General features: G+C 51.3%; 1 protein-coding gene across 1 annotated transcript in view; it reads left to right on the top strand.

The window, feature by feature from the left end:
* Nucleotides 1-5,093: 5,093 nt before the first annotated feature.
* Nucleotides 5,094-24,611, top strand: part of UBASH3B (ubiquitin associated and SH3 domain containing B) — a 140,472-nt gene continuing 120,954 nt past the window's right edge. Inside the window, exon 1 of the mRNA XM_070399232.1 lies at nt 5,094-5,239. Within this exon, the coding sequence (XP_070255333.1) occupies nt 5,112-5,239 (128 nt within the window). The 5' untranslated portion in view covers nt 5,094-5,111. The remainder of the gene's footprint in view (nt 5,240-24,611) is intronic.

The raw sequence follows: 24,611 nt of genomic DNA, 5'->3' as shown, positions 1-24,611 counted from the left end.
GAAGGGCTAACACAATAAGAAGGTGACTGGGGCCAGGGGTGGCGAAGTTAAACGGTGGTCACAGGAATAAAAAGAGGTTTGTGACCCAGAGTGGACCTCACTGTTGGTTCAGGGGTACATGATAACTTGCCTTCTTCTGAGGAAGCAGCTTCAAGCTACTTGCTAGTGTCTCCCTCTGCAGGGCGGCTCTTGCTCCATCCTCGCCCTGCTGTCACAGGTCCTGTCAGATGCAAAGTCATCTCTCTTCTCTTTGTAAAATAATGTGGACATTTATAAAGCTTTCCCTAGCTTTTAAAAGTCAATATAATAAAACACAGTGCATCTTAATTGCCAGCCCCCTATCCCTTGCAAAACAATGGCAACAGCCTGGCTGCTGGCACTGAACTGAAGAACGGTGAGGTAGTCCGGCTGGGGTGTCTCTAAAAATGCCCAGACAAAATAGTTTACATCTAAGGTGTTTGGCTTCCATAGCTCTTTCTCCAGACCACCTAAAACTATTTTATATCCGTCATTTCCTCTCAGTTTGCTTAGACTCTGGAAAGATGTAGATGTAGAGGTTCAGAAAGAGTCCCCCCAAGTTGTGCCTCCGTGGTAGCAGATTGCTTTGAGCTAAAGGCAACTTTAGCTCTAGTGAAGGCTCAAGAGAGACTTCTGCTCCATCGTAAATCCCTAGAGGCATTTGAGTAAGGGGCTTTGCCCATAATAGAGATTATCTATTGGGAAGGGCAAACTTCTAATTACTGCTCCTTTATTGTCCCGAAATGATCCATCAAAGCCCTCAAGGCACCTTACTCACCCCTAGCTCAGAATGTCCTAGATACCCACGTTCCCTTCCTGTCTCTGAAACCTGACTCTCTCTCATGTGTGTGGGGTTCCCATGTTGGTTATTTCATCTTGCGAGTCAGTTGCATGTCTACTTGGTTATTAGGAAAGAAACTTGAGGGTAGAGGGAAGCTTCTTCCTCCCACACAAAGACAGTTAATTCCGTTTTTCTGAAGAAACAGAGATCCAGGAATTTTGTGTCAAGGGGCACAAAAGGAGTCAAAAGGCGACCATGTTATTTTATTATTTTTTTAAAACATATTTTTATTGATTTCAGAGAGGAAGGGAGAGGGAGAGAGAGATAGAAACATCAATGATGAGAGAGCATCATTGATCAGCTGCCTCCTGCACGCCCCCCACTGGAGATCAAGCCTGCAATGTGGGCATGTGACTGGGAATCCGACCAGTGACCTCCTGGTTCATAGGTCGACACTCAACCACTGAGCAGCACTGGCTGGGTAACCATGTTATTTTAATGGTTGGTATCTCTTTACCATCATAACAATGATGATAAATGGCTGTTTGGACAAATTTTAAGAGTTCAAATCCTGGTTCTACCACTTACTAGCCATATGATATTGGACAAGATAATTGACCTCTGTCTGCTTCAATATATTTGTAAAGAGGCCAGCGATAATATGGTTGTACCGATGTTACTGGTAGGGTGACCCTACCATCCCCACCTGTTGCAGGTAGAAGTGGAGGTCTTGGTTTGCCTCAGAAAAAAGGATTTCCTGAGGTTCCCACAGGAGGATGAGGTATCATGGAAAGCTTTATTGATGAGGTAACATTAAGGCAGTTCCCTTCCAAGGTCCCACCTCCCTGCCTCCCGCCATGAAAAAAGTCATACCTTGTCTTAGCAGAGCTCGGATGAAAGCCACTACCCAAGCTTCCATTCCATGTGGAAGCACGTCCAGTCCAGCATCTTCCTCGCTCAGCTCGTGTTCCCTGCCACAGTCCACTGAGTGTGGGTTCCCCATGGCCACGGACCAGGCTGCGCTAAGGCCACACGGCAGGCTAGCTCAGGTCACAGAGCAAGCACATGCAAGGAAGCAGGAACATGCAAGAGAAACAAGAAAGTAAGAATTCTTTGTGGTTTTTTTTTTTTTTTTTTTTAACTAGGAGCATAACCAATGGATCCTTCAGGGTTTTCTGAGCTTGCACTGCTCTACCCCTCTAGCCAATTATCTTCGTTCCTCAGACTAGTCTGGCAGACAGCAGCTTTCCTACATCACCCAAGCTTCACTGCACATGCATCCATTTCTCCCCTTGTTGGGTCCCTTCCCCCAGTGACTTGCAGGGAATGGACCCGTGGTCACTGTGGAGTGTGACGTTGCAGTTTCCTGGTGAAGCTACCCAGATGACCATGCTTAAACTATCTGGCCTCCCATTTGTTCTTTTGCTATTATTAGTATTAGCAAGCTAGTTACAGGAGCAATGTGGCAGGCAGTTAGACAGACATGAGCAGAGCAAGGACAATGAGCCAGGTGTAGAAGGTCACAGGGTAGAAAGCCCCAGGTGCCCAGCAAAGGGCAGTTATAGGGTAGCACCTAGCCCCCAGGGTGGCCTTTCCTCCCCTAGCATATCGCTGGTCATTAGGTTCAGACCTCCTGACCTTGCTTCCTTAGAGAAAATTAGGCCTCAGCTGTATTTCAGCTCCAGGTCCAGAAGAGCAGCAAAACCAGACCAGTGACCCCATGACTGACCTCGGGACCAGCTGCATTGCATGATGACGCTCTGCCCTGGTGCCGACCAGTCCACCAGTGGAGAACACAACCCTGAAAGGACACACCTGGGAAGCTGCTGAATCTTCTCTCCCTCTGGGGCCTCCGCTAACATCGCCACCTTTAAAACCCGAAGGCAGAAGACCCAGTGCCTCTCCCTCCTGGGGGCACACCCAAGCCTTTCCCTTTCCCCTCCCCAACCGCTCCAGGCCCCGTTCATGTTACCATTAGCTTCCTCGCTTCCAAGCCCCCAGGACCCGTCCTTTGCCTCCATAACTCATTTCCTCAGCACATCTCTCCTATGAATTACTTCCTCTACCTCTGTAATTTTATAAATGAACGTTCTCTTATAGCTGGAGTCTTGGCTCTAAATTCTCTCCTAGCCAGAACCCAAGAACTGAGGTTGCTGAACCGAGGTCTGGTCTGATCCGGTCAGGCACCTGGTGCCCTTCCCACCCCTACAGCAGTAACACCGACTCAATTGCCTTATTGAGAGAGTGAGCTCTATCTGTGAGAGCCTAAAACAGCACTAGCATATAGTAACTTCTCAATACATTTGAGTTATGATTTGTGTAGTGCATATGGTTTACAAAGAGCTTCCTCCGGCATTAGTAGCTCTTGATTAGGCTCCAGATCTTGACTCTAAGCCCAGGCATTTGGAAGAAGTTCGGAGTATCGGGGAAAGCCCACCAACCTTTACTGCACACATTCCCAAGGAGGATGTCTACCAGGTACTGTCTTCCCAGCCCAGGCCTGTGCTCCATGCCCTGGAAAAACACTCTGCAAGGCTCCAGCCACTTCCTCTGCCCTGACAGAAGCTCCCATCCTGGAAGTACGCACATTGTTGCTGAAGGCCCAGTAGTTCTTATCTCCTCACGTTCAGATACCACTGGATATTCCTCAGAAAACCAATTCTGGGCTAAGAGAATGAAACTGTGCCATTGTCCCTGGTAAACTTTTAGATTCCTTACAAAGCAAAATGAAAGTGCTGCTCATGAATGCTGGTCACCACCCCTCCCCACACTCCATACCGGGCAAGGAGCTGACATTTTTGAGGAGCCCAGTGTGTGTAAGGTACTATGATGCTCACGGTGCAGATGAGGGTACGGGCTGTAGAAGGAGGAGCAGCTTGCCCAGAGCGCCACTGAGGACAGAAGCTCTGGCCATGCACTTACCAGCTCCACGACCTTCCTCAGCCTCACGGAGCTGAATCTGCTCATCTGTAAATTAAGATAACAATCACACGCGTTTCACTGGGTTCCTGTAAAGATTCAATGAGTCGAGTCATTTACGTTTAGCACAATGGTTGACACGCACAGGAGGCCAACAAATTCCCTCCGAAGAGGAGCAGCTGGGGTTCGCTCTGTGCCTTTTCCAAGTGAACCCCTTGTCCCTGACGGAGGAAAAGAAGTTTCCTCCAAAAGAAAGACCTTCACGGCGCCAGCCCAGCTCCTGCTGTGGGCATGGAAGAGGGGGTACGGGTAGGAGACCCACCTGTTGGAGGTGGGGGTAGTTTTGTCCAACCTATGAAGCAATTTCCTTCTCACTGCCCACCAGGGAGGACCCACTCTCTCTGATCCTTGTATTGACTTGGAACTTGCTCCTTAATGGAGCTTGACTACCATTCATTTGAACACCTCTTCCAGGTTTCTCTGTTCCTTCTCCCTCGCCCTCCTGCCACTTCCCACTTCCTCCTTTCATCTTCTCCTTTCATCTTCTCCTCCCTCCTCCTCTTGCAGCCCCGTGCTCCCCTCCTGCCCTCCTCCCTCCTCGGCCCCAGTCTGAGGTCCCACTCTGCTCGTCCCTCACTATCTCAGTCTTGGAGAGGTGGCAGGTTTTCAGTGTGGCCACTTGGCCATCGGCTGGTGGAATCGTCTTCAATGGCTGCAATAATCCTCTGTGGTTTGCAGGGTCCTTTGGAAGCAAAACCTTTCCTCTGGCCTCTCTGGCTTGGCCTTCTGTCCATGAAGCCATCCATCAGTCCTGCAGTTTCCATTGTAACCCCGTCTAGAAGAACCACATGAACTTTGCATTGGCTGGATGTGGTGTCTGAGGCCCAGTCGACCCGATTGCAAGCCACGGAGAGGATCGGGGCGCTGGGAGCGACTTCCCCAAGCTCAGGCGCCCGCAGCCGGTCCAGGTGGGAGCCCCCCGGCCCAGCAGCCAGGATGCCCCGCCGGCGCCGCCTCCAGCGCCCCGCGCGCGGCCGCTTTAAGGGAGGGCGGGCCGGCGGGCGGGGCGGGCGCCCACGCGCGGCGCTCGGGTCCATTCAGAAATTACTCCCCGCGACTCCCCGCCGCCCCGGGGCGCAGGGCGGGGGCGCAGCAGCCTCGGCGCGCGGGGCGCCGGAGGCCGAGGACGCACGGCCGCCCGGCCCGGCGCTGCGGCAGTTCGGGCCCCCGTGGCCGCCCCAGGAAGCCCCGGGCGCCGCCGCCTCCCGCCCGCCCTCCGCCCCGGACGCCCCGCCCCGGCCCGGCCTGGGTCCCCGCCCTCCGGACGGTCGGGCTCGCGCCTCCCGAGCGAGGCGGGCCGCGCAGCGGGGCCCAGCACGGCCGGACGCTCGGCATGGCCGCGAGGGAGGAGCTGTACGGCCAGGTGGCCCCGCGCCGGAGCCGCCAGCAGCGGCCGGGCACCGTCAGGCACGGATCCGCGCTGGACCTGCTCCTGTCCATGGGCTTCCCGCGGGCGCGCGCGTAAGTGCGGGCTGCAGCCCGGACCCCCGCCCTCGGCTTCGCTCCGGCTCGTCTCCCCCGCCCGCCCGCCTCCCGTGTCCCGTGGGGGCCGGCGGGGCGGGAGCCCGGCGCGCTCTCTGCGGGAGGGGGCGGGGGGCGGCAGGGGATGCCCGAAGGCGCGGGACGGAGGGGAGTCCCTGCTACTTGCCCAGCGCCCGCCTCCGCCCCGGGGCGCAGCCCGTATCTCGCGGGCTCCCCGGGGTCCCCAGAGGCAGGGCCGGTGGAGGGTCAGGCCCCTCGGGACCGGAGCGCCGGGCTGGCCGGGACCCCGGTGGCGGGGGGACGGAAGGCGCCGGGCTGGAGGCTGGCGCTCGGTTCCGTCTCCCCCGAGTAGGAGGAGCGGCGCGGGCGGGGCTGCGTTCCTTGATGGGGAGGAAGGAGCGAGGAGAAGCAGTTTCTTGAGTTCTCCAGGGGACCTGGGTTCTTGGTTCTCGCCAGTGGTTGACGGCAGCGCCGACTCTGGGTGTCCCAGAGGACGGAGGGGAGCGGTCCTCCCTCGTCCTCGTTCCCCGAAGGGCGGGGCTGGCCGGGCCGAACGCGCAGGTGGCCGCCCAGCAGCCCGGCGAGAGGCCTGGTCTTTGGAGGCGGCAGCAGGAGTCTCTGGAGCTGGGCATCCCGATTGTGGGCTGGCACCGTGCCCAGGAGCCCTTCTCCCTGGGGTGCCTGCAGCTCTTGGGTGGGGACACACTGCCTGGGAGCCTGTGGCGCTGGTCTGCGAATTGGATCCCCTGCAGGGGAGTTGGCAAACTTTATTGGGAAGGAAGGCAGAGGTAGTGAAAGGCCCCCCCTGGCCTCTGGGAGGCCTTGCTTATTCGTTACTAACCTGCTGTCACCTCTACCTCAAAGCGGACCCTGCTTTTTCATTTCACCCGCTGGCTGGGAAGGCCAGGGAATGAACCCGGGTTTCTCTTCCGCTGGCTTCCACGCACCGCCCGGTCCTGATGCCCGAGTTGCAGGGAGAAGGTGTGGGTGCTGCAGGGGCGTGTCGTGTGGGATGATGGAGATGGTGAGCTGTCCTCAGGGATGGGGTGAGGGGCCGAGTCTGCTGGACAATGCTGCAGAGCTAGCATGGCAGAGACATGTCCCTGCAAGAAATGAGGCCAGTGTTAGGACTTACATTGTTCAGTCGGGGGAAGAAATCCTTAACGACTCAGACCAGCATGTTTGCCATTCAAGCTGGCTTTAAAGGGACTTCTTTTTACTGTTCTGGGTCCAGGAGGCATGTCCTTGTCCTGACATTAGGATGATGGTCTCATTTTTACTCACTCCCCCCCTGAGAGCTCATAGTAGTTAGCATTCACGGAGCACTTCCTGTGTCCAGTTCTGAACACTACCTGTCATTCATCCTATCGTCTTAGCCACCCAACGAGAAAGGGAACTATGTGCTCATTTCATGAGTTGGGAAATGGGTTTTGAGAGGTTACATACGGCGTCACAACAGTGAGCAGTGAATTGGGGATCAAGCCCAGGCTGCGTGCTTTCGGCACCGGCCTCATGGCCAGGGCCAGGATAGAATGAGTTAATGTGGGTAAATACTTAGTGAAAGGCCTGGTACAGAGTGGGCAGCCATTAAATGTCAGCTACTGCCTTCGTTTCTGTGGCTTCTGTAACAAGTTACCACAAACTGGGTGACTTAAAACAACTTGCATGTGTTCTCTCATAGTGCTGGAAGGCAGAGGCCCTCGATCGGCATCACTAGGCTGTCCCCCATCCGGAGGTTCTTGGGGGCCATCCATTCCTTGCCTCTTCCAGCTCCTGGGGGCTGCTGGCATTCTTTGGCTTGTGGCTGCATCACTCTGGTTTCTGCCTCCATAGCCACATTACCTTCTCTTCTGTCGGGCGGATCTCCCTGTCTCTTTCCTGTAAAGACACCTGTGAATATATTTCGGGCCTTCCTGGATCATTTAGCCATCACAGCTACTATCATCGCTACTGGCACTGCCTCTCTTTCCTGAAAAGCTGAGAGTCTTCTGTCTCCTTCAGATTCTCTGCCTCCACAGGCAGGGAGCCCGTCGCATCCCTGACCTCGTTCCACTCCCTACCTCTATTGGCATCTCTTCTGCTTCCCCCTAGAAAGGCTGATGTGGTCAGCCTTCTCCTTAACAAAACTCAGGTCAGTAAGAAGGGACCGCTCCCCAGGCCACCTGAGATTTCAGAGAGCAGACTGTTAACTTTATTTTGGACAGTTGAGAAGAAAGAGAGCAAGGGTGTCAGGCTTAGCTTCCGAGAAGCCTCCTTTCTAGGCCTTAGGCCTGGAGGAAGGAGCAGGATGACATGGGAAGCAGGAGAGAGCAGGGATGGTCTCCTGGGATCAGGATGACTTGGCTGTGAAGGGAAGAAGGGAGGACACTGATATCTTGGAAGAGAGGGCAGTGGCAGCCAGTGCCGACAGCTCTATGGGTCGAGTGTTATGCCGCACAGGGAGCTTCCTCCCCCTACCACCACCCCCCGCCCCCCCCTCCCCCCCCCCCCCCCCCCCCCCCCCCCCCGGTCTGGGTGCTGCTGGAGAACTCAGGAGCCAGGCCCCACTCCAGCGTGAATGGCCTGTGGTCTTGGAGAAGTCATGTGCCTCCTCTGGACCCCACGGCCTCCTAGGGGCACAGGATTGATCTGCACCTGCTTCTTCAGTGCTGGTCTGAGCTACAGGGAGGAAGTCCTGAGCACGCAGGGTGACCTCGGCTGTGCTCTCCCGCTCTTTACGCCCTTGGACCTGTGCTGACTTCCCCTCCCACCTTCTGACCTTTTAGCGCAACCTAGATGGTGCCGGGGAAACTCCCGCATGTGGAGAAGGGTGAGGAGTGGTGTCTGTGTGTGTGGAAGCAAGTGGAAGGCAAGGGAGTGCTAGGGAGGTCTCAGGAAGGGAACTTTCAAGGAATCAAAATAGCCCATCCCTTCCCCTTTCTTCCTTTTTTATCTATGTCCAATAGTTCTGTTCTGTTCCAAAAGTTCTAAAAATAAAGGTCCAGCTTTGTCAAGAGCGGAGCGAGGTTGGTGGGAAGGAAAGGGAAGAGAGTGTGTGTACTGAGCAAAGTCCTGAGGAAGAGCATGGCTGCACAGGGACTCTGGGAGAGCTGCGGGCATAGCCCTACTCATGGGTCTTCTCCCCGCCCCTCTCAGTGTCTGGGGAGCGAGGCTCTCATCTCTCATCTCTTATCTCTTATCTCTTCTGTAGTGTGAGGCCAACTGAAAAATGCGTTTGAGGAGTCCTGGCTGATACAACTCTGCCTTTTTTTTTTTTGGTTGGGGTTTGAGGCTGCCTGTGGCCAAAGACTTTAGCATGTTTCCTAATGATTGAGAGATAATCTCGCAAAAGGACCTTGTGACCCAGGTCAGATGACCTTCCAGTTTCAGCTTCTGACTGACTGACTACTGGGTGCTTTTAGGTCTTCTGTTTAACACCTTTTTATTAAGATCCTGACCAGGCATCGCAGTGCCTGTCCGTAATCACAAGGCTTTGTAAAGACAAAGTGGTATCAGGGCAGGAGAGGACTTGGAGAAGTTAAAAGTATCATCTGGACACAAGAAGGATGATTCTGATATGATTATGTTGGATTGGGTGTGAGGGTGGTTGAGATCCTCAGCAAGGAGTCCCAGGTGCTGTTTCTCCTGCTGAGAATATTTGGACAACGCCTAGTGCACGAGTAAGACAGCTGCAGGAGAGAGCGGGAAGAAGTGCCTTCGCTTTACCCTGGACAGGAAGCTGCCTTAGCTACACCCCCTGCCCAAAGATAAAGGAGCTCAAAGCTGGCTGCACAGTTGAGAGGAACTTGGAGAGCCCATGAATTAAAATATCCAGTGCCTGTGGCCTCTCCAGCGTACCTGGTAATTGACATTGGTTGGATTCCCTGAGAATTCTTGGTCAACTCAGCCTTTCTGAATTGTGGTGGATTCTGGATGGGGCTATAGCTGCTTTCCCAGGTGTGTTGGGTAGAAAGAGAAGACAAACCCTGGCCCACAGGCGCCAAGGGGATCTTACAGGTGGGCAGGGCAAGGAAGTCTCTAATCTACCCCAGGCCGGCTGCCCACAGCACTCCCTTCCATTTGTGTTATTTTACAGTTGGAAAGTTGCTCTTATTCACCAAATATCCCTCCTGACCAGTACAGCGTCCTGTGAGGTGAAGCTCATGGTTAGAGCCTCATTTTAAAGACGAGTTGAGCCGTGACCGGTTTGATTCAGTAGATAGAGTGTCAGCCCACGGACTGAAGGGTTGGTTTAATTCCAGCCAAGGGCACCTACCTTGGTTGCAGGCCCTGGTGGGGTGCGTGCGGGAAGCAGTCAATTGATGTCTCTCTTTCTGTCCTTCCACTTTCTCTAAAAAAAAATCAATGGAAAATTATCCCCTGGGATGAGGGTTAAAAAAAAAAAAAGATGAGAAGAGGCTCTGGTAAGTGGGGACATAGCCAGCCTGGGGCCATGTCTCCGGGCAGCCGCGGTTCTCAACCTGTGGGTCGAGACCCCTTGGGGGCTCGAACGACCCTTTCACAGGGGTCGCCTAAGACCATCGGAAAACACATATATAATTATATATTGTTTTTGTGATTAATCACTGTGCTTTAACTATGTTCAATTTGTAACAATGAAAATACATCCTGCATATCAGATATTTACATTACGATTCATAACAGTAGCAAAATTACAGTTATGAAGTAGCAACGAAAATAATTTTATGGTTGGGGGTCACCCCAACATGAGGAACTGTATGAAAGGGTCGCGGCATTAGGAAGGTTGAGAACCACCGCCGGGCAGCCTTGGGCTACAATTGTAAGTCCAGTGACCCCGGTTCCAAAGGAAACAGGTTCGAAAGGAAACACCTTGGCCCGTGTTCTTGTCCAGCTCCATCCAGGTCTCATTTACGGGCTGTGTTACCCTATTCAGAGGGTGGTCAGCTTTGATCTGTGAACACACAGGGAATCAGCACCACAGACACAGTGCCTGCCCGACACCCCTAAGAGGTTTCTCATGCCCCTTTGCTGTCAGGCTCTCTGCACCCCACCCTGGGCAGCGGCGACCCGCTTCCTGCCCCTCCAGATTAGGGGCATTTTCTAGGCGTATGTGTAAGTGGACTGGTGCCGTGCATACTCCCGGGCCTGCCTGTCTTCTTTTCTGACATTTTTGAGACTCGGCCGTGATATTGCTGCATCAGTCGCTTCTTTCCTGTGACTCCTGAGTAGAGCTTGATGTACGTGAATGTGCTAGGAACATGATTGTAACCTTTGTGCAAGTTCCTATGAAAACTTCCTGTTACATTCTAATGCTACCTTACCTTTCAGACCCCTTTAGAGATTACAAAGCAGATCTAGATACATAATCACTATCAAGTCTCAGACATGATCATGTCATGAGAAAACTGAGTTTCAGAAGATTGAGAGTCACATAGTGTCCTCTGGTGTCACAACTCTAGTTGCCTTTCACTGAGTGGACAGTAATTCTCAGAGCTGAGAGTTTTGCTTTTCAGAGAGACAACAAAATTAGAGAATCCTGTGTCTCCCACCAGCTCTGCTCCTGCCAGTGACAGTAGTGGTGGAGCTGTCAGCAGGCATCTGGGGTGTGTGTGAGGTCAGGGCGGCCCTCTTCTCGACAACTGAAGAGACCCTGTCATTACCTGCCGATACCCTGAAGTCGAAATGTGTGGCGGCTGTTTACACAGCTTGGGTTCAAATCCCAGTTCTGCCCCTTAGCAGCTGGGTGACCTGGGCGAGCTGCTGAATCCACCGAGCCTCAGTTTCCCTGTCTGTAAAGCGTTGACGATAATAGTCTAATGCAGAGAATTGTTGTGAGGCTCAGGGTGCTGTTTCATGCAAACAGCTGGGGAATGCCAGGCGTTGGCAAAGCCCAGTGAGGGGGCAGGTGTGGCTGCTCTGATGGCATTTTATTCTGCCGGCTCCCTGTGTAGCTGGATTACTCTCTACTTTCACAGCTCCCTCTACTCACTGAACTGTGGGCAGTAAGTAGTGCGGGTAGAGGCGGCTGGTGGTGCCCTAGGCACTTCAGCCTTTCTCCAGCCCTGTTCTCCAGAGCCCCTCGCTGTAGATGCCCGAGGCTGCCAGGCCTGGGGAGGCAGAGCCAGCGCCAGTGCCGTCCATGCTGCTGACGGTGATAAACAGCCTGGGTTGGGGATTGGAAGGAGGGCCAGATGGTTGTCTTCTTATTAGTCTCAAACGGAATCGGAGTCCAGCCCTGGAGAGGAAAAAAATGAAAAACACTTACGAATGGCTCCTCTGCATGGGGGAAGCAAAATATCAGCAGATTGAGAAAATGCTCTTAAAAATGGCAGTTTTACCATTTATCCTGTACATCAGAATCAGAGGGAAGACCTAAGTGGGTTACATGAAATTCATTGGTGATTGGTTGTGGGGGGAGCTCTGGGATTGGATAGAAAGTAGAACGTTTGCACACATTTTTGCAAGGTGGGTGTCCGGAGAGTTAACGGTGAACATGATGACAACGCGGGGACTGTGGTCTCTGTGCGGGTGCAGTGTGGTGCCCTGAGGGTGGGAAAGGAGGAACTGACTTATTCCAAAGGCATGTCATCAGGTCTGTCATTGCAGATGCAAAAAAGACGACAGACAGGCTTAGTTAAGGGGAAGACTGACCTTTGTGAGTGAAAAATACTGGCCGAGGACACGCCTGTCTGCCAAAGCTGCTTTTAGTTTTAGTCTCAGACTGTGCTGTGGCGTGACTGTGGGTCTCTGAGCTTGTAAGGCGCACACGGCCTCCCCTGGGCGTGGCGGGTTTAGTGTGTGACCCCTTCTTTGTCCACAGTGTGCACAGCATCCTCCTAAATTCTTTGCAATCCTTGGCAGGAGAAGAGGATGTCCAGTTTCAGGATCTGGCCCTCGGGAGCCAGCCGTCCTCAGGCCGCTCAGCGGCGACACAATGAAAGCAAGTCCCCGCCCGGCTTGCTCCCCTGTCTCGCAGCGTGGGGCTGTTTGACTCACACTCTCTCTTTCCCGGCCTGGGTGCTCCCAGCAGTGCAGGGCTGACGTCAGCCACCACCTCTCGGCGCCTTGTGTGTTGGGTGCCATAGGGGTGACATGGACAGGTGTTCGGGGCAGCGGAGAGGTATTTTCACTGATTCAGGTATACGGTACTTTTCTGTTTCAGAGTGTCTGGCTTTTCTGTTTTAGTTTTGTTTTCCCTAGAAGTTTATTATCAAATTCTCTTCTCTTATCCCTTTAAAGAAAACTCTTCGAGACCATTGCTATTTCAGAATAAAGAGATGGGAAGAGTCAGACAGGAGGCAGCAGTTACAGGAATGGTTTCCCTGGGAGGCATTAGTATAATTTCCAATCGGTTCATAATGTCTTCCTTGCAGTTATGACTGAAGTGCTGGTTAAATGGGAGGAGCCCAGTGCCTAGATCCAGCTCCTGGGGGTACTCGTGGGCACCTTTTAATTAAAGGGCCAGCCCCCCTTCAGCAGGGCTACCAGCTGTTTGTGTAACAGTCCCCATTGTGGTCCTTTGTCCCATTGGAAACATTCTTGTACTTAACACGCAGCGGCAGGGAGCTCCCCCAGGCCTGAGCCCACCCCGGTGGGAAGCAGCTGCGGGAGCCTGGCACAGCCTCAGGGGAGCTGGCAACACCGATGTCCAGAGGCAGCCACGCGCTCAGGTTTTGCTGGATAACCCTTCTCCATAGTCAGGCAGCAGCGTTGTTTAGAGTCCTGCTTCCGAGTTGCCTGTGCCTCATTCACAAATATTTACTGTGAGCATGCGCTCACTGCCTGTTTATTCTCTTCTCTTGGGTAGGAAGCACTTGGAGAGGAGAGCCTGTGCCAGTGGCTGCTGCGTGCAGTCTGTTTAAACAGACAAGTTTGCCAAGAGCCGCGCAGGCCGCTGGGTCCCCCGCGGGGCACCTGTGTGTGTTCCTCACTCAGCCTGAAGCCTGCCCCCCACTCCTCCTTTGCCTCATCAGAGTTTACCCAACCCGGAGGCCTAGTGCAACCGGAATACATTTGGCTTCCCTTCGTCTTCCTTGCCGGTCCCTCTCCTGTCTCCTGTCTTCTCATCCCTCTCCCTGAAGCCTAAGTAAGCTTCACCCAGTGAGCAAGCGAGGTGGTGGGATGGTCACTAGATACCTGCAAAGGGACAGAGTTCTGGTCCAGGGTCTTTAGCCACCTCCACCCACAGTGATCTTTTCTCTTTGGACAATGGAGATCTTCAAAGAACAAGACAAGAAAAACAAAGCAAAACATTGTATCTGTCTTATCTCCATGGCAAGTTCCTGGTGATACCTTTTTTTCTTAGCTAGAGGCCCGGTGCATGAAATTCATGCACTGGGGGGGAGGAGTGTCCCTCAGCCCAGCCTGCACCCTCTCCAATCTGGGACCCTCGGGTAATGTCTGACTGCCAGCAGTCAGACATCCCTCTCATAATCCGGGACTGCTGGCTCCCAACTGCTCGCCTGCCTGCCATCCTGATCACCCCCTAACCACTCCCCTGCCAGCCTGATCGATGCCTAACTGCTCCCCTGCTGGCCTGGTCGCCCCTAACTGCCCTCTCTTGCAGTCCTGGTCCCCCCCAACTGCCCTCCCCTGCAGACCTGGTCACCCCCAACTGCCATCCCCTGCCGGCCTGGTCGCCCCTAACTGCCCTCTCTTGCAGTCCTGGTCCCCCCCAACTGCTCTCCCCTGCTGGCCGAATCGCCCACAACTGCCCTCCCCTGAAGGCCTGGTCGCCCACAACTGCCCTCCCCTGCTGGCCTGTTTGCCCCTAACTGCCCTCCCCTGCCAGCCATCTTGTGGCTGTGGGTGCTGCCATCTTTGAGGGTGTGGCAGTCAATTAGCATATTCCCTCCTTATTGGCTGTGGGTGCTGCCATCTTTGAGGGTGTGGCAGTCAATTAGCATATTCCCTCCTGATTGGCTGTGGGCGCTGCCATATTTGTGATGGCATGAGGGTCAATTAGCATATTCTCTCTTTATTAGATAGCATGCACAGGCAGTCACTGTGTATTTACAGGCAACTAGTATAGCCTCTCTCAGTAGGTGGGGGTAAAAAGATAATAAGGGGTAGTATCTGTCCTCAGGGCTGCTTGTAAACTAGTATTGAAGATAGACTTATGATAAAATGTGGTACAGGAGACAGATTCAGTAACTATGTGAGGGCATGAAGAGGCTAATACAGCCAGGCAGACCTGAGGTAAATTTTCAAGTGCAAATACCCTTCAGAGTGTAAGAGGTAGGAGCTTGGGAAGATCAGAGATAGTTCAGGCTAAGATAGAGGCGGATTTCAGTTTGAACGTGGGCTTCTTGAATCACTCTGTTGATCTCCTCCCGTCTCTGCCTCAGCGAGTCCCTGCAGTCCTGTGCTGTGGTCTGGTTTAGAAAGAAAAGGGGACATGTTGGCTATCACACATACACACACCACACACACACAACACACACATGCACACCACACACCTGGCCATCTTGGGCCTGGGTTTACATTGGACGTTATTCATTCTCCCATTGGACACTGACTCGGTGCCTCCACCACATGCTAGGAACTCATTAGGGATGTGAAGATTGTCTTTCTTTAGAGGCGCTCAGCCTTCCACAGGAGAGAACAACATAAACCATAAAGCGATGCAATACAGTTAGTGCCGTAGAGGTTTGAAGGAAGCTCTGTAGGACCATGGGGAAAAAATGATTCGTGCAACTGGAGAAGGTTGAGGAAAGCAGAGAAGGTGACAGTCAAGAAAGACAATGAATAGATGTTCTAGGCACAGGCGGAAGGGCATTCGGTCAGAGAGGACAGCGCTGAGTTCAATGTGAGAAGCATGCGGAGCTGAGGGTTGTGGGAAGGAGTCAAGAGGATCGCGAGAGATGAGAGCAGAGAAATGAGTCAGGCCTCGACATTATGGAGAGTGCGTTTTAAAGCACTTTTCCTACAGAAGTCAGTATAAAAACCAGAAGGGAGCAGAGAAACTAGGCATGGAAGCCCATAGAAGGTGGTTGTAACAGGCCAGGTGAAAGGTGGATAGGGCTTGGATTAAGATGACAGAGCCATTCTAGAGACGTGTTTGAAGTTGAATTAACAGGATTTATAATCTATTGGGCGTGAAGAGTGGGGGAACAGAAAGGTAGTTTAAGATAAACAGTTAGAGAAAGTGGAAGGGCAGAGATGGTAATAACCTGGAGAGGACACACAGTCAACAGGGCCCTTTTATTTTTTATTTTTATTTTAGAAATATTATTTTTATTGATTTTAGAGAAGGTAGAGGGAGAAGAAGAGAGCGATAGAAACATCAATGATGAAAGAGAATCATTGATCAGCTGCCTCCTGCATATCCCCTATTGGTGATCGAGCCTACAACCTAGGCATGTGCCCTTGACCGGAATCTGACCTGGAACCCTTCAGTCCGTAGGCCAACGCTCAATCCACTGAGCCAAACCTCTTGGGGAAGCCAACAGGGCCCTTTTAGAGGAAGGGTTAGGGCAGTGGTTCTCAACCTTGGCTGCACATTAGAATCACCTGGTAATCTTTTTAAAATCCTGGGGCCACAACATTAGTAACAAAGAAACAGAATTTCCAGAGGATGAGGCCCAGAAATCAGGATTTTAAAAAGATTCCCAGGTGATTCTAATGTGCAGCCAACGTTGAGAACCACTGGGCTAGAGGATCAGGACAGGTTTGGTTTGAGACATATTAGGTTCTACAAACACATGAAGAAACGATTGGACATAAGGATCTGGAGCTCAGAGGAGAAGTCGGGCTAGAAATGCAGGAAGGAGTTGGTGGTGGTAGACAGGTGAGGGCAGGTGTAATGAACAGGCAGAGTGTGAAGAGAAGAAGTGAAACCAATTTCCAGGGGAAGAAGTTTGGGGTGGAGGACGGAGGACGGCGGCAGGAAGAGTTGCTGGAGAGGCAGGAAAGAGCCAAATGGGGGAGCCTGGGAGAAGAGAGGGACCGAGAGAGCTCCATGAAAAAGATTCAGGTCAACAAAACGTTTCTTTTCCTTTGCATTTCCCAAGTGAGTGAAATCGCTGCTTGGGAACGATCCCATAGCCTCTCCGAGGGTTTCCGGTGTCCCGTCGACACCGGACGCTGGGCGGGCCGCTGCTCTGCCAGCTCTCCTGCAGGATGCTGGGCTCTGCTCCCTGAGACGGACTGCTGACCACCCTCTGGCTGGGGATAGACAGATCGTTGAATCTCTGATGTAAGAATCTCCTGCCCTTTAGAGTCCCCCCTGCTAAATTCCACTTACAGATCTTACCCGCCCCCCCTTTCTAACTCAGTATGGATACCCCCCCGCCTCCCCCACCGGCCCCCAGCAACTTGGAAACCATAGTGAGGTCCCCTGATTGTCCTTGGTGAACTGACCCTTCATGCAGTGACCTACTCTTTCCTGGTCCTTCCTGCCGGCCGTTGAGCTCAGTGCTGCGGGCGAAGCGCTGACAAACCTCCTCAGTCCCTGCCCTGTTTGGTCACAGATGCTGAGGTCTCAGCCTGCCAGGCACTGGGCCCATTTCCTATGTCCTGTCCCCAGTGAGTCCTTCCCACCACCTCCTCCATCAGAAATACCTCTTCAAGAAACGGAGGGTCTGGGCCCTGCCTATAAGACACCAACACTCAGGAGGGGCTGCAGCAGTTCTGGGTCCGCAGGGAAGGCTTTCCCAGTTTTCTAAGCCATTGAATGTTGTTTTGCACACCTGGGTCTGTCCACACTCACTCGCAGTCTGGAGGTGAGTGTAGAAGTGTGACAGAAGAACAGATGATGGATGTAGCGGGTGCTGTGGAAAGAAATGATAGTGGAAGGGAGATGGAGGAGGAAACAAGGAAAGGACCTTGCACTAGGGCACCTGAGTCAAGGTGGGAGGAAATGCATTTCCCCAAAGAAAGGGCAGCCGTGCTTCCCATGAGAGGTGTGTGCTTGTGGGAATAGCATTCTAAAGTTGGTAGACACTGAAAATGTCAACACAGAATGTACAGTTTTAAATTGAGGTGCACAAGAAGTGTTAATTACTCACTTCCTAGACTGTTCCTACTATGAAATTGCATAACAGTAATCACTTGCTCCTGACTTGAGAGTCATGTGTGATGGAAGATAGGCTTCACTTGGTTCTGCCCTGTGTTGGGATAACTCAGCTGCAGCTGCTGAAGTGGAGCATCCCTCCTTGGAAGAAGCTTACAGACAGAATCTCAGAAATGTGCGGCGGGATGGGGGAGAGCTGGCCCCGCCCGGCGCCCTCCTGTGACCTGCGAGTACCAAGACGAGCGAGTGGAGCCACTTTTCGGGACCGGCCGCTGGGTGTCGATGGGAGTGGAGCTCAGGCCTCCTCACCCCAGCCAGGGCCAGCTTCTTTTCTCTACATCATGCTACTTCCCCGAGTCCAGGCTCTGCCTCCAAGGAATCAATTTCTAACAAGGTTTTGGCTCTGTTTCTGGAGAAATGAGTTGGTCTCTTGTCCTTCCTTTCTCTTTTGCTCCCTTTCCCTGCCATTTATTCATGTCTCAGCCTAGAGAAGATGAAGCTGACAGGTGGATAGGTGGTGGAAAGGTTGCTTCTGAGAAGCAGGGTGGGCTGGCGGGGAGGAAGTCTCACTCCAGCGGCAGAGCAGGTGTTGGGAGGCATCCATGGTCGTCCGTCACCCACCCAGGAAGGTAAGGACAGAAGTTATGTTCTGCTGTGGGGCAAGGAAGTTTGGCATGGGCTTTAGAGATAAAAGACTGGGTTCAAATTCTGCATCTGTCACTTTCTGAGGATGTGGTTTTGAGCAAGTTATTTCTATAGGTTGAGTGAATCAAAATGAGGCAATGATTATAAAATAAAACCACAAAAAGCCGTGCACACTAGAGCGATACTGGTGTTTGTCCTGAACGTTGGGTCATGGTACTTCGAGGCTCTTCCAGAAAGTCTGCGAGTACTTGGGTTCTGTGCCGTGTGGAGCCAGCCCATTGCTCTGGAGAATTCCGTCGCAGTGAGGGTGGTGAGGAGCCCTTTAAGGGGCCAGCTCCATCAAAGTGAACACTTCCTTCTGGAAGTTTAAATGTTTATTTCACTCTTGGGAAGTAGGGACGTGAGTCATAGTGAGTTAGCAAGTGGGACCTCACACACGTAGCCAAAGCCACGCAGCAGTTCCTGTTGCTGCTGTAACAAACTCTGACAAAACAGCCCAATTTAGCTCACAGCTTGGAGCTCCGCGGTCCAAAGTGGGTAAAATGGGCAAAAATGAAGATGTCACTGGAGCTGCAATCGTCATGAGGCCGTGGGAGCGAGTCTCCTTCCTTCCCGGCTCCGGAGCCGGTCCCCTCGGCTGGTGGCACCTCTTCCACCTTCAGATGCCTCATGCAGACCTCCGCTTCCGTCATCGCATGCCCCTCCTCTCTGCCTCGGAATCCTGCTCTTTCTCTCCCTTGTTCTAATCTTTCTGGTGGCCCCTCTTCAGCTCAAGGCTCTTAGCTTGATCGGTCTGCAAAGTCCGTTTTGCTGTGTAAGGGAACCTTAGGGTGTGGGCATCTCTGGGGAGCCATTGTTTTGTCTGCACAGAACAGCAAGTAGCTTCTATGAAAACAAGAGGTGAGGTGTGTGTGTGTGTGTGTGTGTGTGTGTGTGAGCACTCACTCTGCATTTCCCTTAGTTCATGGTATTTCTCACAGAATAGAGGTTGACTAGGTGTTCCTCATTTGCATTTCCCATTGCTGACTCATCATCCTCACTATTCCCAGACCAAACACCGAGTATTCAAAGCTAGCTTTTCGTGAGTGCCTACTGTGTGCCAGAAAATATTTTGAACACTTTACATGTGCATTAGTTTGTGCATTCCCACAACAAGTTTATGAGATGGGAACTATCATTATCCCCATTTAAGATGAAAAAACAGGCACAGATTAAACAATTTTTTAGTCACAGTTGACATTCAATATTTTATTAGTTTCAGTACAGTGGTTAGCTTTTCGTTGGCACAGTAATTAGACACTTGTATAACTTACTAGGTGATCCGCCCTGGTAAGTTCAATGCCCACCTGACACCATATGTAGATTGCAATATTATTGACTATATTCCCTATGCTGTACTTTACATTCCCTGCCCATTTTTGTAGCTGCCAATTGGTAATTCTTAATCTATTTATCTTTTTCACCCTGCCGCTCAATCACCTCCCATCTGGGATTTTTTTCTCTGTATCTGTGAGTTAGTTTTTGTTTTGTTTGTTCATTTATTCCTTTTTTTTTTTTTTTTTAGATTCCACATATAAGTGAAATCATTTGGCATTTATCTTTCTCTCTAGTACTTATTTCACTTAGCATAATATCCTCCAGGTCTATCTATGTTGTCACAAATGGTAAGATTTTATTCTTTTTTTTTTTTTTTATAGCTGAGTAGTATTCCATTGTATCGATGTACCACCTCTTCTTATCCACCTGTGTACTGATGGGCACTTAAGTTACTTTCATATCTTGGTTATTGTAAATAAGGCTGCAGTGAACGTAGAGATGCACATATCTTTTCAGATTAGTGTTTTGGATTTCTTCCGATGACTTTAGAAGTGGAATCGCTGGGTCATAAGGAAATTCTATTTTTAATTTTTTCCAGGGAATGCCATACTGTTTTCCACAGTGGCTATCGTGGCCACACCAATCTGCAATCGCACCAGCAGTGCACCAGGGCTCCCTTTACTCCACATCCTCGACCACACTTGCTGTGTGTTGATTTATTGATGACAGCCTTTCTGACAGGCGTGAGCTGATCTCTCATGGTGGCTTTCATTTGCATCCTCTTATCATTAGTGATGCTGAGCATCTTTTCATAGGTCTATTGGCATCTGTAGGTCCTCTTTGGAGAAGAGTCTATTCAGGTCCTTTGTCCATTTTTTAAATTGGATTGCTTTTTTAAAAGTGGAAAGTTATATGAGTTCTTTGTATATTTTGGATATTAACCCCTTGGTTAATATGGGCAAATATGAGGTGCAGAGGTTTTTAAATTGCCCAGGCACATAACTAGTTAGTGATAGAACCAGGCAGGCTGGCTCTTGGATCTGTGTTCTTAACCAGCACCCACAGTATTGACGTGTAGCTGTAGTTTAGTAAAATTTGAATGGCAGAAGGACAGAAACGTGAGGTCCAAAGAAATGATTTGATGTCCCTGAGATTGCATGGAACCAGGGTCAAGCGGGCAATCTCACTGGTCCTTCGGTTTCGTCTGTTACTGGGCCTCAACTAACTGCAGTGGGGCTGGCTGTCTGGTGATGGGGTCTGGAGGGACAGTGGTCTCGCCCTTTTTGAAAGCATGTGTGCTCATGCACGTGCCGCCCCTCTTGCTCCACACGATGAGCAGACGGGCACAGGACTGTGCTCAGGAGCTAGTACGACAGCAAGTCGCTGCCAGCCCCTCTCCTAGCCTCCGCCTGCTGTGCAGATAGATTAATCCCCCGTGGAAACAGGCCACACGCTCCTGTTCCTGTGGCCTGGGTGTGGGGTTCCTTGGGTAGGTGCATAGGGGTTTTTCTGGGACTAGAGTTTGTGGTCAAAGTGATGTACATTCAAATTCCTATTCCATGTTGGGCAAGTTACTAAACTCTAAGATTCAGTTTTCTCATCTGTTAAATAAAGGTAATGTATCTGCCTCAAGGGATGGTTATAATGATTAAATGAGATAATGTATACATATATACTAGTAAAGTAGTTAATATGGATATAACTCTTTTTAAAAAAATATATGTATATTTTTTATTGATTTCAAAGAGAAAGGGAGAGGGAGAGAGAAACATCAATGATGAGGAAGAATCATTGATTGGCTGCCTCCTGAACGCCTCCTACTGGGGATCGAGCCTGCAACCCAGGCACGTGCCCTTGACCAGAATCAAACCCAGGACCTTTTGGTCTGCAGGCCGAGCTCTATCCACTGAGCAACACCGGCCATGGCCAGAGATAACTCTTAAGTGCATAAGTGGTGGGCATGGCGGGTGATCACAAGGGTTAGAACTGCATTCTTTTTTTTTTAATATATTTTATTGATTTTTTACAGAGAGGAAGGGAGACAGAGAGTTAGAAACATCGATGAGAGAGAAACATCGATCAGCTGCCTCCTGCACACCCCCCACCGGGGATGTGCCCGCAACCCAGGTACATGCCCTTGACCGAAATCGAACCTGGGACCTTTCAGTCCGCAGGCCGACGCTCTATCCACTGAGCCAAACCGGTTTCGGCTAGAACTGCATTCTGTGGGGCACAGAGGGCACTCTGGGTACACGTCTTTCTAACTCTTTGGTGAGTGTGGGCTTCTAAGTTCTTGCCCACCCTCTTTAAGTCCTGGGGCTTAGGGATAATTTAAGTAGCGTTCAGTTGATTGGATGTGCATTCTGGGAGGGACAAAGTGGGGGGAGCTGGTGAGAATGTGGAAGGGCTCTCTTCCTCGTGCAGAATCCTATGATGCCACTCCTGTCGTCTGCCTGACCTCACAAGTACCAGAACTGCTCTCCTCATCGCAAAGAGTCCCTGGCACGGCCGATGTGTGGTGATGACGGCAAGGGGCCCAGGGAGGTGCAGGGGGCGGGTCAGTTTGTAGGCAGGTCTTGAAAATCCACTGATTGACGACGGCCTTGTGGAGATCTCAGACCTCACTCGGACGGGCGGCACTTTGTGTGTCAAGATTGAGAATGTCTGAAGTTCTTATCTTCCAACTAGTGTTCTGGTGCATGGATTTGTGTACATTGAAAGGAAATTAATTAGAAGAAATATTTTAATATTGCTATTTGCCATTTTTCTGTAATAGAAGTGTCAGAGATGAAAGAAAATTAGTAAAATGTATATGAAAATAATATAAATTGATTAATAAATAAACAATAACATGATATAGCAACAACAAACACATGATATGAAAGCAACAAAAAAGATATAAAAACAACACTGATAAAACAATGACTGATAAATTGATTAAACTTATTCTAATATCTCCCTGGACACCACATTAAGAGTAAAAACACTTTCAGAGTGCTTGACTAATTTCCCTTGTGATGAAGTATTTGCGACTTTAACTTTAATGTCACATGCTCTTTGAACTTGAGAGAAAGCAACATATAACTGACAATGTCTGAAAACGGGTTCAGGTAGGAATATTCCTTCTCTGTCTAGAGCTTGTCCTTGTGATTTATTAATAGTCATTGCAAATGCTGGCATCATGGGAAACTGTCTTCGAATTAATTTAAATGGGAGGCCAGTGTCAGATGGGGACAAATCAATTCTTGGAATCAGAACAACCGAGAGCTTTAGATGTATCATGCATGCGCTAGTCAACATTTATTTTTAAACTAGGGGCCCAGTGCACGAAGATTCGTGCACAGGGGGTGAGGGGGTGGAGGGGTTCCTCAGCCTGACCTGTACCCTCTCCAACCTGGGAGCCCTCAGGGGAGCCCTCTCCAATCCGGGAGTTTCTGTCTGTCTTTGCAATCATATGAGCGAATTGTCTGAGACCCCAACCCAGTTTGGTTTGTTGCTCACAGAATAATAGAGGCATTTTTTTTTTCTTTGCTTCATTGGTGGAGATTTCCTGGAAGTTTTAGGATATCTTCCCTTTAATTTTTCCTAGACACTCTGATTTTACTTATGTCTCTCATCTTTGCTTTCCCTCCATCTCCCACCGCAACAGTAACTTGCTCCAGGCTCACTTTGCTCTAGTGTCTAGATCCGTCTGCCACCAGAACTATGATTCCCAGCATTCCTGGTGCTCCCCCACGCTCTGGGCTTCTGCTTCTGGTCCTGGGGCTGCCATCAGAACTACTATTCCCAGAATTCCTGGTGCTCCCCGCGCTGGGAGCTACCGAGGGAGCCACGGCCCCCCAAATCTCTGGCTCTCCTGCTCTGCTCTCCATCCGGGACCGAGGGAGCCATCTCCCCCCAAGGGAGCGACTGAGGGAGCAACCAAGGGAGCCATGTCCCCCCAAGCTGCTGGCTCTCCTGCTTCTGCTCTCTGCCCTGCGCCTGCATATGCAAATTAATCCACCAGCTTTGTCTGGTTAATTTGCACATTCACTCCTGATTGGCTGGTGAACATAGCGAAGGGATGGTCAATTTACATGTTTCTCTTTTATTATATAGGATTGCCACTGCTTGTCATATGTACCGGCCGGTTGGTTGGTCGGATGGTCGAACATACATAAGTATGGCTGGTCACCTAGCCTTTTATATATATAGATGAGTGTGCGATCACAGGCTTAGAGCTGTGGGGCTAAATAGGCAGCCACACCCTTTTGCTGTTCAGCTGCTTCAGGCCCCCAGGCCTCTGGTGTTACTTCACCTCCAAGACTTGGCAGGGAGGTGGTAAGTGTGGCTGTCTTTTTATGGCTGGGCTGCCAGCTCTCAAGCAGGTGGAGGGGGAGGTGGGCCAGTGGAGGAAGAGTGATGGACGCCAGCAGCACCCTCCAGCAAGATGGCCTGTGTGCCAGGCCCTGGGGAAGGCTTTCCCATGTTGTGGCTCTCGGGGAACCTGAGCAAATGTAGATGGCTGCTGCTTGCTGGGCAACTGGCTGGGAAAGGTGTGGAGGCTAACAGGTGAACTCTCATTTGAACTTTTAGAAAAAACATCTCCTTTCCATTTTAAGCAGCCTGTAGAACTAGCTACTGCTTTGCTGAGTTGACCTAGGAAACAGGTAATGTGAGGCTAAATATGTTTAGTCTAAAGAAGACTTCAAGGGAGAGGGAAGCAGCCCAGGCAGGGCAGAAAGATCCTACTCATTCAACCAAATTTTCCCAAGCAATGGCTCTGTGCCGGGCACTGAGGGTTTGTGCTAAGTGAGGGACAAATATGAGTGAGACCTCGTCTCTGACCACAGGAGCTCCCACGCTCTTGGGGAAACAGACTGAAGCTGGTGGCGTCAGTGTAGTCTGCTGATGAGATGGGAAGGGAGGGCGGCCCTCTCCTCTCACAGCTGGAGGGTTGCCAGTGGACAGGGGACGCTTCAGTGGTGGCTCTAATTGCTGGGGACGCAGATTTCAGTTTCCTGGAAAAAACGACATTTGGAAATCCTGGCCCAGCGAGCGCTCTGCCTGCGGAGCCGTGCTTCCTGCCCTTGGTCGCGATTGAATGTCCTCTGAAGCTCCCGGCCGGTCAGCGGGCAGCCGGGCTCAGGGCCGCCGGGGAGGAGAAGCCACTGAAGGTGTCCCTCATGGGGAGGGGCTTTCACAGACAGGACTCTCTCCGCAGCTCTAACATGAAGCAGATAAGCTTTTCTACTTAAAAGATTTAAAAATTGAAGCTTACAGAAGGGACATGCACACAAAGCTACTAAATAGTACAACTAACCAGCCCCAGACTATGAGTGTGCAGATAGCAACCGCAGAGGCCGCGCGCTCCTGCAGGTTCTGCACAGCCAAGCAGGCAGGGCTGCTGGAGTGACCCCACAGGTGTGGGCCTTC

This window comes from Myotis yumanensis, unplaced genomic scaffold (genome assembly GCF_028538775.1).
Source record: "Myotis yumanensis isolate MYYU_CA2020_CCGP unplaced genomic scaffold, mMyoYum1.0.hap1 SCAF_19, whole genome shotgun sequence".
Lineage (NCBI taxonomy): Eukaryota > Metazoa > Chordata > Mammalia > Chiroptera > Vespertilionidae > Myotis > Myotis yumanensis.
Note: the sequence above shows the minus strand (reverse complement) of the source record. Positions and strands in the feature narration are given on the sequence as shown.